This window comes from Trachypithecus francoisi, unplaced genomic scaffold (assembly GCF_009764315.1).
Source record: "Trachypithecus francoisi isolate TF-2019V2 unplaced genomic scaffold, Tfra_2.0 Lachesis_group3, whole genome shotgun sequence".
Classification (NCBI taxonomy): domain Eukaryota; kingdom Metazoa; phylum Chordata; class Mammalia; order Primates; family Cercopithecidae; genus Trachypithecus; species Trachypithecus francoisi.
Window position 1 is genome coordinate 49,928,206 of NW_022681468.1, and position 14,326 is coordinate 49,942,531.

A 14,326-nucleotide genomic window follows, 5' to 3' on the forward strand; every position below is an offset into this window, starting at 1 on the left:
ACTGCACTCCAGCCTGGGCGACAAGAGTGAAACTCCGTCTCAAAACAAATAAAAAAACTGTCAGAAATCTCATGCATGCAACCAAATACCTAAGTTCAGTGGTGCTCAGTGAAAGAGGGTGGGAGGGTGATTGGGACCCACAGACATTTATCAGGTGCCTTTTATAACCTAGTTAGGAGACAGCAAGGCTTCAGTGGGACCTCATGTGAGGAACCAAGAGCTGTGTGCCATCAGAAGAGTCCTAACACATTACCGTAGGGTGCCGAGGAGCAAAAGGTCTAGGGAATGTTTATCGAGGGGGGCCTCCCTGAATGAGTAAAATTCGAACATTTAGAAAACAGGAGCAAATAGATAGCCTGAGAGTTAGGGAGTGATGACTGGTTCAGCATCCATTCATCCATGCATTCAGGTGGTTCCATCTTACAGAAAGGATTTGAAATATGTTGCAGTTGAGTACAGCTAGAGTGAAGGGTGTGCAGAGGGGAACTGTGGGATATGTACCAATTTGGAGGAGGCCTTGAGGCTGAGGGGTTTGCTGTGTATTAGACAGGCAGTGGAGAAACACTGAGCATTGACTATAATTTGTAAAGATTGAGCAAGTGAAAGAGGGCATGAAGGCTTGGAGTTGAGCCATGCCGGAGATAGGCAGAGTGTTGGTGAGCGTTAACTGGGATTGTGATAGTAGGAATGAAAAGAAAGGCCTAGATAGAAAGACTTGGACTGGGAATGGAATTGGCGATCAAGGGATTGATCAGGCAGTGGACAGGTCAAAAATAATCTTGAAGTAGGGAAACTGGAAAAGATGTTCCTGGAAAAATAATGAACTTGATTTTGAACTTGGGTTTAAGTTGCCTAAGCAGCTCCTAGGTATCTGTCTGAAAGTTTACAGCTTGTTTTTGTCATTTCTTTTTTTTTTTTTTGAGACGGAGTCTCGCTCTGTTGCCCAGGCTGGAGTGCAGTGGCCGGATCTCAGCTCACTGCAAGCTCCGCCTCCCGGGTTTACGCCATTCTCCTGCCTCAGCCTCCCCAGTAGCTGGGACTACAGGCGCCTGCCACCTCGCCCGGCTAGTTTTTTGTATTTTTTTTAGTAGAGGTGGGGTTTCACCATGTTAGCCAGGATGGTCTCGATCTCTTGATCTCGTGGTCGGCCTCCCAAAGTGCTGGGATTAAAGGCTTGAGCCACCGCGCCCGGCCTGTTTTTGTCATTGAAGTGAAGTTTAGCTACAGCCCAACAGCCCTAGCAGGTGTAGGATCCAGAACCCGAAGGAACTCCACACAAAGAACCTAAGTCTGACAGGACGAGTGTATGTCTCCTCGTGGTTGTGTGGCCAGGCTTTTGTTTCCCTTGCAGCGCTTAAAATGCTGGGCATATGTGTTCTGGATACCTCACCACATATGTTCCCACCCACCCTGCTGGTGGCTGCCACACTCCACTGTGACTTTGCAGAGCTCTTGGGCTGTCTGTGTTGCCCTTCTCCTCTGCTGGATGACCACCTGCTGTGAGATTATACCTGGGTTCTCTGATTATAGCCCAGGGCACACCTAAGAAGTTTGTAAGGAAATCAGATAGCCAGTAAGTTTTTCAAACTTGAATTAGATCTCTTTTCTGCCCAACATGACTATTCTTTGGTGCGCACTGTAGGAAAATTAGGTCCTTCCTGTGCTAAACTTAAACTCGATAGTCGTTGAGTGACTCCTTTTACTAATGGTGATTACAAATAGAGATCCAGAGTCATTTTAATCATGGTTCTCTTTGCTTTATGTGTAGTATCTACTTGAACTAAACTCTCAGAATTTCCACTTAGTGAACATTAGTTGATGTTATTGAGGTTTTTTTTTCAGTTTAGATTGCAAGGGAAAACACGTGTGTTTGCAGGGCGGAGCTCTGCAGTACACAGGAACTGTTTGCAAAGATAATTGTTGGGTGTGATTTATTTATTTTAGATTCTGAAGGCCTTCTCAAAACCAAGGAAAAGAATCAGAAGCTTTACAGTCGAGCACAACGGCACCAAGAGAAAAAGGAGAAGATTCAGAGGCATAATCGCAAACTTGGTGACCTGGTAGAAAAAAAGACCATTGACTTAAGAAGTCATTATGAGCGTCTGGCAAACCTTCGACGATCTCATATATTAGAGCTCACCTCTGTCATTTTTCCAATCGAGGAAGTAAAGACTGGTGTGAGGTACATTAAGCAAGTCTTTTGACTCCAGGAATAGATCAAGTTCCAAATACTTTTTAAAGTATGTCATTACCTCATTTATTGGGCCTTATTCTAGGGTCATTGGTTTTCCTGGTGATGGAACATACATAAGTCTTATATGCTTCAACAAACAGTACGCACTGCACAAAGCTGGGGAGGCAGCCAGGTGAGGGGTGGGGCCCAGGCTTGTGTACTCTCCTGGAGCTTCTAGATGAGGTACTGACTCACACTCTTGATTAAGAACCATCTGATGGCTGGTAATGGTGGCTCATGCCTGTAATCCCAACACTTTGGGAGGCCGAGGCAGGCGGATCACCTGAAGTCAGGAGTTTGAGACCAACCTGGCCAACATGGCGAAACCCTGTTTCTACTAAAAATACAAAAATTAGCCAGGCATGGTGGCGCATGCCTGTAGTCCCAGCCAGTTGGGAGGCTGAGGCAGGAGAATCGCTTGAACCTGGAGGCTGAGGTCACAGTGAGCCAAGATTGTGCCACTGCACTCCAGCCTGGGTGACAGAGCAAGACTCTGTCTCAAATAAATAAACAAAGAACCATCTGATGGGCGATATTGGGCCATTTATTCATTGTGTGTTGTGGGGCATGTTCTTGGACCTCAAAATCTTGATTTCTTTCTCTGGTAAATGGAGATTTAAAAATGCCTTTTTCACAGAGAAATCATGACCAAATACATAAGAAAACATCTAGAGTTTGGGGTCTCTGATATGGTGGGCACTACATGTTGACTTAGACTTTTCCTGGTGACTGCTGCTTATTGTGTTAACACTTATCGAACACTGAATACTGTGACTTTAGTCTTAGGCGGCAGTCCATGGATAACTTCTGGTGGGATGGACGGGACAGTGATTCCCCCATCGGGCTGTTCATCTGAGAAATAGAGGTTCCAGAGGGCACCCCTCTAACCTCCCAGTCCATCTTGTAATACTTCTGTATCTTTAAATTTCCCTGATGCTGCTGCTGGTCAGCAGATTTGGAAACTACCACCGAAGGCTTCTGTTTTATTCAACCACAAGCCACCAGACTGCTCTCTTGAGGATTTTCCTGTCTCTTCTGACTGCTGTCACTCTCCAGCACCTTTTCCTGGAAACTGACACTCACTGGACTGTTGCTAGTTTCATAACTATTCTCTCTAGTCTGTCCTTTAGTCTGTTACCAGAGTTGGCTTCCTAAAAACCAAAAAGACTGATGGCTGCTTCCAGCTTGAGAAGCAGCTCTCTGACTCTAAGTATTTTGTCATTAGTAAGAGTTGGCAAATAGAAAAATAAAAAGGCAGATTTGGCCGGGTGTGGTGGCTCAAGCCTGTAATCCCAGCACTTTGGGAGGCTGAGACGGGCGGATCACGAGGTCAGGAGATCGAGACCATCCTGGCTAACACGGTGAAACCCTATCTCTACTAAAAAAAATACAAAAAACTAGCCGGGCGTGGTGGCAGGCGCCTGTAGTCCCAGCTACTGGGGAGGCTGAGGCAGGAGAATGGCGTAAACCCGGGAGGCAGAGCTTGCAGTGAGCTGAGATCCGGCCACTGCACTCCAGCCTGGGCGACAGAGTGAGACTCTGTCTCAAAAAAATAAAAATAAAAATAAAAAATAAAAAAAAATAAAAAGGCAGATTCAAAATAGAGCAGAATAGAAAGTTTTTAGGAGACTAACAGCCGAGTGCAATGTGTGATCTTGGATCCTGAACCCCAAAAGAGATATTAGCAGGACAGTTGGCGAGAATTGAATAAGGTCTATAAATTAGTTAATAGTGTTGTAGCAGTGCTAATTATCTGATTATGATTATTGTATAATATTTTCCTGAATTGATACTTTGGGGAAGTTGAGCAAAATGTATACAGGGAAACTTTAAAGTTCTTGCAACTTTTCTGTAAGGCTGACATTTTTTCAAAAAGAAAATACACACACGAAGATAAAACGTGAAAAAAAACTATTTCTGTGCTGTTTTAATATTTTATTTAGTGTATATTGTTATATGCCATTAATTTTTTTTAAAAGAAATTGGTGGTTTTAAAGTTATCCTTCTAATAAGGTTTCTTGTTTTCATTTCTCTCAACTTCTTGTGGGAGAAGGGAGACATAGCAGTACAGCTCATAACTGGCCACAGTCTTATCTGTGACAGGCGGTAGCAGTTATCTTACACGTATGTTGTGGCAGAAGGAAAGATATGAAGAACCCCTGGCCGAGAGGACAGAATCTAAATTTGGTGCAGCACAGAAGGCCCTTCCCAGTCTGCCTGCTTCCTACCTGCTTTCCCAGTACCGTCTCCTGGCACTTCCCTTGTGCATCCCACACACCAGCCACACTGAACATCTCTGTTCCCCAGGCACACTATGTTCTTCCCCCTCAGTACGTTTGTACCTGCTGTGACTTCTTATGGTGGGTTTGTTTTTGGCTTTTTGATTTGAGAGGGAGTTTTGAGAGGGAGTCTCATTCTGTTGCCCAGGCTGGAGCGCAGTGGTGTGATCATAGCTCATTATAACCTTGAATTCCTGGACTCAAGCAGTCCACCTGCCTTGACCTTTGAAAGTGCTGGAATTACAGGCATGAGTCATCATGGCAGCTTGTTGTTATTTTTTGTTGTTCTTGTTTTTTGTTTTTTGTTTTTGAGATGGAGTCTCGCTCTCTGTCACCCAGGCTGGAGTGTAGTGGCGTGATCTTGGCTCACTGCAACCTCTGCCTCCCAGGTTCAAGCAATTCTCCCGCCTTAGCCTCCCAAGTAGCTGGGATTACAGGCGCCCACCACCACACCTAGCTAATTTTTGTATTTTTAGTAGCAATGGCGTTTCACTCTGTTGGCCAGGCTGGTCTCGAATTCCTGACCTCAAGTGATCTGCCCACCTCAGCCTCCCAAAGTGCTGGGATTACAGGTGTGAGTCTCACCGCACCTAGTCCTATTGTTTATTTTCTTTTTTTCCCCCCTAATATTTTTGGTCCTCAGTTAGTTCGAGACATGGAACCTGTGAAGACGGGGCTGGCTGTGGCATGGGAAGCATGCATAAGGCCCCTGTGCTGCACACTGAAGTACCATTACTGACTGGCTCAAGGAAAAACACTTGAGAGACTGAGCTGCACGCTGAACTAGCTGCTGTTTTTGTGGGATGCTATTTTTACTTGAAAGAACAACAGAATGAGTATTAAAGGGAGTTTTAAAAATGTAAAACAGTTTCACTCTTTACTAATTTTTTGTTTTGAAAAAGATTTTTTTCATAAAAATGTATAATAGGTTTATTGGTATTTTTCAATGAATTATTTATGTTTTTCTCAGTATTTCTACTTCAGTAAGTATCAGTAATCTAACCCATATAAACAAAAGTTCTTTGGGATTCCAAAGTGTTTTAAGCATGTAGCGAGGTGTTGAGACCAAGTAGTTTGAGAACCTAATATGTTCAGCCCTACCTCATGGTTCTGTCTTCCTCACATACAGCTGGTTTGATCTTCCTCTCTGATAGCAAGCTCTTTTCTACATATATTCCAGTTAAATTCCTGGCCAGGCATGGTGGCTCACAACTGAAATATTTGCACTTTGGCTGGTCACGGTAGCTCATGATTATAATCTCAGCACTTTCAGAGGATTGCTTGAGGCCAGGAGTTCAAGACCAGCCTGGGCAACAAAGTGAGACCCCATCTCTACAAAAAAAATTTTTTTAAGTTAGCCAGATGTGGTAGGTACCTGTAGTCCCAGCTCCTTAGGAGGCTGAGGCAGGAGGATCTCTGGAGTCCAGGAGTCAGGGCTTCAGTGAGCTATGATTGCCTCTGTCACTGCGCTCCCTGTTGGGTAACAGAGTGACACCCATCTCTAAAAATAAAAAATAAAAATGTAATGTAAAATTCCCATGCTCATAGGCAGCTTTTCGATGTTCTAGCATGTCTTGCAGGTCTGTTGCATGCCCTTAAAAACCCTCTCTCTTGAAATCCGTGTGTATCTTCCTACTTGTAGAGACCCCGCAGATGTGTCTTCAGAGAGTGACAGCGCCATGACCTCCAGCACTGTGAGCAAGCTTGCCGAAGCCCGGAGGACAACTTACCTCTCAGGACGATGGGTCTGTGACGACCACAACGGAGATACCAGCATCAGCATTACAGGGCCTTGGATTAGCCTCCCTAACAATGGGGACTACTCTGCCTACTACAGCTGGGTGGAGGAGAAGAAAACAACCCAGGGGCCTGGTGAGAAGCAGCATATCCTTTGAAATCTATGTATAGAGACAGTTATAGGTAGAATTGACCTAACAAAATGAAAAACTTTCAAGTGAACAATTCGGGGCATTTAGTATATTCACAGCACTGTGCTCCCATCACCTCGGTGTTGTTTCAAAACATGTTGATCATCCCAGACAGAAACCCCATGGCATGAAAGTGTCACATGCCCCCACTCTCCCTTCTTCCCCTCAGCTCCTGGCAACCACACCTTGCTTTCTGTGTCTATAGATTTGCCTGTTCTGGGCAACTTATATAAATGGAATCACAGAATATATAGCTTTTTGTGTCAGACTTCTTTCACTTAGCATAATGTTTTCAAGGTTCATCCACATGATATATATAGTGTTTCATTCCTTTTCATGGTTGAATAATATTCCATTGTATGGATAAGCCACATGTTGTTTATTCATCACTTGATGGGCCGAAAACATTTTTTAGAAGTCTCATCTTTTGGGGGTTAATATTGCCTTGTTTATATAAGAAGACATTATTTAAAGAAGTATATTTCACCTGCTGAGACCCATCTTTTTAGAGTATAACTTTGTAATGTGTTTTAGTAGTCCTAAATGGAGACTGAAAGGCCCCAATGGAAAACCCTTTAAAACCCCTGCAGTTTCTCTTTGGTGGAGAAAGATTGTTCATTTAGTCACTCAGTAAATATTAGTGAGCTCATGCTTTGTGTTGTGCACATTGCCGGGTGCTGGAGATAAAAAGGTGACCGAGACAGATGTGGCCCTTTGCCCTTCTCAGGGGAGAAAGGTAGGAAGCAAGTAAATGATCGAGGTGCTGTCCATTGAGTGGGTGCCGTGGAAGGAACTAGGGGAGCATCCTTGGGTGGGGTGGGGTACAGAGGAAGGGATGACTCTTCCATAGGGTTGTCAGGAGAGGCCTTTCTGGGGAGGTGACATTCAAGTTGGGCCTTTATTTTGATACTACATTATCAGGTTCACGCAGGTCAGACTTTAATTTCATTTATGCTGGGTCTATTTAGGCCCATTTGCCCTGTTACATTGCTCTCAGCAAAAAAAAAAAAAAATACAAATAAGGGACTATTTATGTCTGGTCACGGAGCATCTATTGAATAAGCACTAAAACGTAACAGTGCTATCATGATAAAATCATAAATGATAAACTCTTGGCTCATTAGTAGTTTTGCTAGAATTAAGGTTTTGTACATGGTGCTTGTTTTCCTACTGCAGACATGGAGCAGAGTAACCCTGCCTACACCATCAGTGCTGCGCTGTGCTATGCAACTCAGCTGGTCAACATTCTGTCTCATATACTTGATGTAAATCTTCCCAAAAAGCTGTGCAACAGGCAAGTAATTGAAGGTGGTAATGTCATCTTTATCATGGCTCTTTCGGGTTTCTATCTTGTCCATATTTATTCCAGTAAACCAAAAATAAGAATGTAAGTATTATCAAGACAAAGTCAGATTGAGATACTGAGATTAATTTCAAAAGCCTTATGTGCAGATTAGTTTCATTATCTTACAATTGTACATGAAGCCTTCAAGAAGACCACAGAGAATATAAAGGGGAGTACCAGGATGTTCAGAGGGTTTGCTGCAGATCCTCATATGTTACATTGTAGCTGTTGAATTATTTGGTTTGTTGTTGTTGTTGTTGTTGTTGTTGTTTTGAGACAGTCTTGCTCTGTTGCCCAGGCCAGAGTGCAGTGGCACAATCTCTGCTCACTGCAACCTCCACCTCACAGTTTCAGGCAATCCTCCCACCTCAGCCTGTTGTGTAGCTGGGATTACAGGCACCCACCACCACGCCTGGCTAATGTTTGTATTTTTAGGAGTGAGGGGTGTTTTGCTATGTTGGCCAGGCTGCTCTTGAACTCCTGACCTCAAGTGATCTGCCTGCCTTGGTCTCCCAAAGTGCTGGGATTACAGGTGAGCCACTGTGCCCTGCCCTGAATTCTTTTTGTTTGTTGTTGTTGTTTTTTTCTTAATAAAAAACTCCCATGGTTTAAAATTCAAAACATTTATACAAAAACTAGCTGGGCGTGGTGGCCTGTGCCTGTAATCCCAGCTATTTGGAGGCTGAGGCAGGAGAATCGCTTGAACCCGGGAGCTAGAGGTTGCAGTGAGCCGAGATCACACCACTGCACTCCAGCCTGAGTGTCAGAGTGAGACTCCGTCTCAAAAGTAAATAAATAAAATTCAAAAAAGTTAAAGATATACAGTCTACCCAGTTTGTACTACAACCTTCCTACTACCCTCCAGCTATCATTGCATTTCAAGCATATATAAACATATTATTACCGTCTTCTCCTGCTTAAAAAAAATTCTTTTTAATTTTTTTTTAAAAACTAAAAGTTTGCTTTCTTCTTTTTTCTTGAGACAAGGTCTCACTCTGTCGCCCAGGCTGGAGTGCAGTGGCGCTATCTCAGCACACTGCAACTTCCATCCCGCCCCAGGCCCAAGCGATCCTCGCACCTCAGCCTCCTACCACACCTGGCTAATTTGTTTTGTATTTTTTTTGTATGAGATAGGGTCTCCCTGTGTTACCCAGGCTGGTCTTGAACTCCTGGGCTCAAGTGATCCACCCTCCTCTGCCTCCCACAGTGCTGGGATTACACTCATGAGCTACTGCACCCAGCCATCATCTTCCCCCTTTAAATAAACACAGATGGTAGTATGCTATACTATGGTGTTATAAACTTTGCTTTAAAAATTTTTAGTTATGTAACTAATGTTTATGAAGTACCTACTGTGTGCCAGCACTGGAGGATACATTGGTGACAAAAAAATAATCCCTGCCCTCTTGGAGCTCACATTTTCATGGAGGCCCAGCATAAATAGTAAACAAATCAACAGCACGTCACATGGCAGTAAGTGCCGTGGAGAACATTAAAACAGGATGAGAGGGCCAGGTACGGTGGCTCATGCCTGCCTGTAATCCCAGCACTTTGGGAGCTGAGGCAGGAGGATCACTTAAGCTCAGGAGTTCGAGACCAGCCTGGGAAACATAGTGAGACCTTGTCGCTACTAAAAATAAAAAAAAAATTAGCTGGGTGTGGTGACACACACCTATAGTCCCAGCTAGTCGGGAGGCTGAGGTGGGAGGATCGCTTGAGCCCAGGAGATTGAGGCTACAGGCTGTAGTGAGCTGTGATCATGCCAGTGCACCCCAGCCTGGGTGACAGAATGAGACCCTGCCTAAAAAACAAAAAAGGTAAGAGAAAGGGAATGTGGTGAGAGAGGGGCTTGCTGTGTTTGAGTGGGCAGGTGTGTGGTCATAGGGGAACTGAGGGAGGGAGGGAGGAAGCAGGCTGTGTGGACCCCTAAGGAAAGAGGCTGTGGGCAAAAAATGGCAGCTGCAAAGTCCTGGAAAGAATAACGAGGGCAGAGAAGAAGATGGGGTGCAAATCTTGTGGGCCTCACAGGACCGTTGTAAGCCTTTGACTGCCTTTCTGCATAAAGCAGATGACAGTCATATAGTTTACCTTTCTGTACAGGTGTCAGGGTCTTACCAGTCTGCTGTTGATGCTTCAAGAAATAATCTTGTACATTTTTCATTTCATTAGTGTGCAGATATTTGTGTAGAATAAATGTCCTGAAGTGGAATTGCTTGGTCAGAGGGTGTGTGCCTTCGTAATGTGTATAGATGCGGTGTAATTGTTCTCTGAGGGGAATGGTGTATTAGAAAGTCTTTAAGTGCAATTTACTAAGGAGTCAAAGGGCACAGAGTATGTGCTATACCTAATTGTACTGTAAATGGAAATCTTAACATATAATTTCCTCAAAAAAATACAACTTTATAAATTGTATATTTGTTTTACAGTGAATTTTGTGGCGAAAATCTAAGCAAGCAGAAATTTACTCGAGCAGTGAAGAAACTGAATGCAAATATTCTTTACCTTTGTTTTTCTCAGGTATGAAAAATAGGTTGTGAACTAATTTTTACTTTGTTAAATAATCGAAAATATTAACCAATTCTTTAATTTTTGTTTTTAGCATGTAAATTTAGATCAGTTACAACCACTGCATACCCTCAGGAATCTGATGTACCTGGTCAGCCCGAGCTCTGAACACCTAGGCAGGTAAGAAGGTATTTGTTGCTTTTCTCTGAGTGTTTTTGTGACTCCTGTTAGAGGAATGGTATATTGGCATAGTAGAGTCGTGTTCCCTAATCCCAAACTCCTCAAACCGGACAAAAATTGCAGAGTCCCATACAGAAAGAAACAAAGGTAATTATATTTGAACTTTTATGGGTTTTTTTCTGTAAACATGTCTTAGAAAAAAATAATATCAATCATTTTTAATACCTAAAGCACAGTCGAAGAACCCAAGTGTTCCTGGAGTGGTGCCTTTTTGTGCTCTCCCTGAATCCAAAGACCATGTCTTTGGATCTGCGTCTATTTCTTCTCCAGCCCTTCCTGGACATAGACCCCTTTATAAAAAAGCTGGGAACTCTCCAGCCCTACTTACTGTCTGCCCTGTTTCCTGCACATTTTCTTTTGCTCCTGCTCACTCCTTGTCCATCGTAACAATTCACAATTTTCTTTTTTTTTTGAGACGGAGTTTCATCCTGTCACCCAGGCTAGAGTGCAGTGGTGCAATCTCAGCTCACTGCAACCTCCACCTCCCAGGTTCCAGCGATTCTTCTGCCTCAGCCTCCCGAGTAGCTGGGATTACAAGTGCGCACCACCATGCCTGATTAATTTTTATATTTTTAGTAGAGACAGGGTTTCACCATGTTGGCCAGGCTAGTCTCAAACTCCTGACCTTGGGTGATCCACCCACTTCGGCCTCCCAAAGTGCTGGGATTACAGGCTTGAGCCACTGTGCCCAGCCGCACGGTTTTCTTATCACTGAGTCAATCTGATCACCATTTGTTGGAGATAAAAGGTACCAGAGGTGTGGCTCAAGACAAATGGCGGGAAAGTTCTTTTGGGATTCCCTTCTGCATCATCCGTCTACTGAAACCCGAGGCATTAGGGGAGGCCTTGTCCTCTGACGCGTGCGCCTGGCTTCCCCCACGCAGCAGTTAACTTTCGGTGATAATCTGACTTTAACCATTGTCTTATGCTTCCTTCCCCTCCCCACCTCAGACAGTTAACATTTCTGGGACATAGACTCCTTTATAAAAAGCTGTGAACTCACCAGGAAACTGCACATATACTTACAGTGTTGTGCCATTTTACAGGGAGTTCACGCCTCTCACCCCTGATCCCTCATTGGTTCATGAGCCATGGAAATGTGAACATTAGAAATCCATGCCAGGCCGGGCGCGGTGGCTCAAGCCTGTAATCCCAGCACTTTGGGAGGCCGAGACGGGCGGATCACGAGGTCAGGAGATCGAGACCATCCTGGCTAACACGGTGAAACCCCGTCTCTACTAAAAAAATACAAAAAACTAGCCGGACGAGGTGGTGGGCGCCTGTAGTCCCAGCTACTTGGGAGGCTGAGGCAGGAGAATGGCGGGAACCCGGGAGGCGGAGCTTGCCGTGAGCTGAGATCCGCCACTGCACTCCAGCCTGGGCGACAGAGCAACTCCGCCTCAAAAAAAAAAAAAAAAAAAAAAAAAAAAAAAAAAAAAAAAAAAAAAAAAAGAAATCCATGCCAGTTTTGATGGTTGGTTTCTGTGAGTTTACTCACCATCCTCTCTGTACCTTACCTGTAACGGGCTCAAATTAGGAAATTTATCCTTATTAATAAGAGCTAATATTTATTGATTCACTCTTTATTGACACAGGGCCAACTTCTTTACTTGCCTTGGATATTATTCCTACTTTATAGACAGGAGAAACTGGAGCTTAGTATGGTCAGTAACTCATGGCCATGGTCACAGAGCCAGTGCAAGTGGTGGAGCCGGGGTCTCAGCTCCCACCTGGCTGCCTCCACAGTCAGAGATACTCATGCAGTTAACCAGTGTTTATTATTTCATCACATTGACAGATTAAAGAAGAAAAACCATAAGATCGAGCTGATAGATGCTGAAGAGAATTAAATAAAATGCAGTTCCCATTAATAATTAGGGGGAAAAATTACTAGCAAGTAGATTATTACTAGTGGATATCTATCACAAACCTACAAGGAAAGTTATACTTAATGGCACGTTACTTACATAGATATTGATGTAATTTATGTAATAGATTACATAGGAAAAAATCAAGGATGCCTACTGTCAGTGCTGTGTTAACAGCTCTGGAGGCCTTGCCAAGGCAAAGCATTTTTAAAAAGAAGTGAGGTGTATTTATATTGGAAAGAAAGAAACTAAGTTGGGATTATTGTAGATGGTATAATTATTGAACTGGATTCCCAAGAGAACTAAGAAACTATTTGAAGTGATAGTTCAAACCAGGCATGGTGGCTCACGCCTATAATCCCAGCTACGTAGGAGGCTGAAGTGGGAGGATCACTTGAGCCCAGGAGTTCAAGACCAGCCTGGGCAACATAGTGAGACTCCATCTCTACAAAAAGTAAAAAAAAAAAAAATTTAGCCAGGCACAGTAATGCATGCCTGTAGTCCCAGCTACTCTGGAGGCTGAGGTGGGAGGATCACCTGAGTTGAGGAGTTCCAGGCTGGGGGAGTTTGTACCACTGCACTCCAACCTGGATGACAGAATGAAACCTTGTCTCTTCAGAAAGAAAAAGATAAACATACAAAAAACAGTTGCTTTCTTGTGTGCCAACAGCAACCAGTTTGGAAATTTAATGGAAAAAGTCTTCCTTTTATTGTAGCAGCAAAAACTGTAAATTCTATAGCAGTGATCTTAATAAAATGTATGTAAAATGATTATAAAAATTATGAAGCTTATTTTTATTCCACATGTATTTTTTGAATGGCTGCTACACACTATATGAGGAGTGGAGCTGAAAGAAAGCCACAGGCAGGGAAAACCCTTATGATTTTCCAGGATGAGAAGGCTCAGTGTTGCAAAAGGGCTACTTCTCAAAAGGAAGACTGATCGTATTTCATGGAGCTTTGGCAAGCTGATTCTAAAGTTCAACCAGAAGTATAGTCTGCAAGGAAGTTTTGAAAACAGTAATGAGGGATGGGGTTGGTCCATTTAAAACGTAGCGTAAAGGTAATTAAAACAGAATGCTGTTAGCATGCAAATAGGTGGAGTGATTAGAGGAAGAGAATAGTCCCAAAACAGACTCTTGTATATGTGGAAATATAATCTTATGATAGAGGAGGCATTGAATCAGATAATGTTTCAATAGTGCTGGGCCAGTTGGGTATTCATATGGGGGGAAAGTTGAGTTCATACCACATTCTATATATAAAAATAAAATCCAGATGATATAAACAGCCTTATTTTAAAAAATCTATAAAATAAGCCAAAGGACAGTGTTTTATAATGATAGGATGGTGAGAGAATTCCCAAGTAAGCCACAAAACCCAAAAACCATAAAGGAAAGGAGTTAGACATCTTCCTGTGTCAAAACTCTGAGTGTGTCTAGTGAAAGCTGCCATAAACAAAGTTAAAAGACGTCATAGGCCGGGCGCGGTGGCTCAAGCCTGTAATCCCAGCACTTTGGGAGGCCGAGACGGGCGGATCACGAGGTCAGGAGATCGAGACCATCCTGGCTAACACAGTGAAACCCCATCTCTACTAAAAATACAAAAAAACTAGCCGGGCGAGGTGGCGGGCGCCTGTAGTCCAGCTACTCGGGAGGCTGAGGCAGGAGAATGGCGTAAACCCGGGAGGCGGAGCTTGCAGTGAGCTGAGATCGGCCACTGCACTCCAGTCCGGGCGACAGAGTGAGACTCTGCCTCAAAAAAAAAAAAAAAAAAAAAAAAAAAAAGACGTCATAGATAGGTTTTGCAACCTCTATAACAGACAACAGATTAAAATCTAAACAACTTAATCTTTCAAGTCAGTACAGGAAAGACCAACAACCTATTAGAGAAATAGACAAAAGATTAAAACATGCAGCTCACACAAA

The 14,326-nt window shown here is 43.5% G+C and overlaps 1 protein-coding gene across 1 annotated transcript in view; it reads left to right on the plus strand.

The window, feature by feature from the left end:
• ATG14 (autophagy related 14) overlaps positions 1-14,326 on the plus strand; it is a 47,174-nt gene that overhangs the window by 24,701 nt on the left and 8,147 nt on the right. The window contains exons 5-9 of the mRNA XM_033187961.1: positions 1,945-2,182; positions 6,155-6,384; positions 7,617-7,734; positions 10,212-10,302; positions 10,385-10,470. Of these exons, the coding sequence (XP_033043852.1) occupies positions 1,945-2,182; positions 6,155-6,384; positions 7,617-7,734; positions 10,212-10,302; positions 10,385-10,470 (763 nt within the window). The remainder of the gene's footprint in view (positions 1-1,944; positions 2,183-6,154; positions 6,385-7,616; positions 7,735-10,211; positions 10,303-10,384; positions 10,471-14,326) is intronic.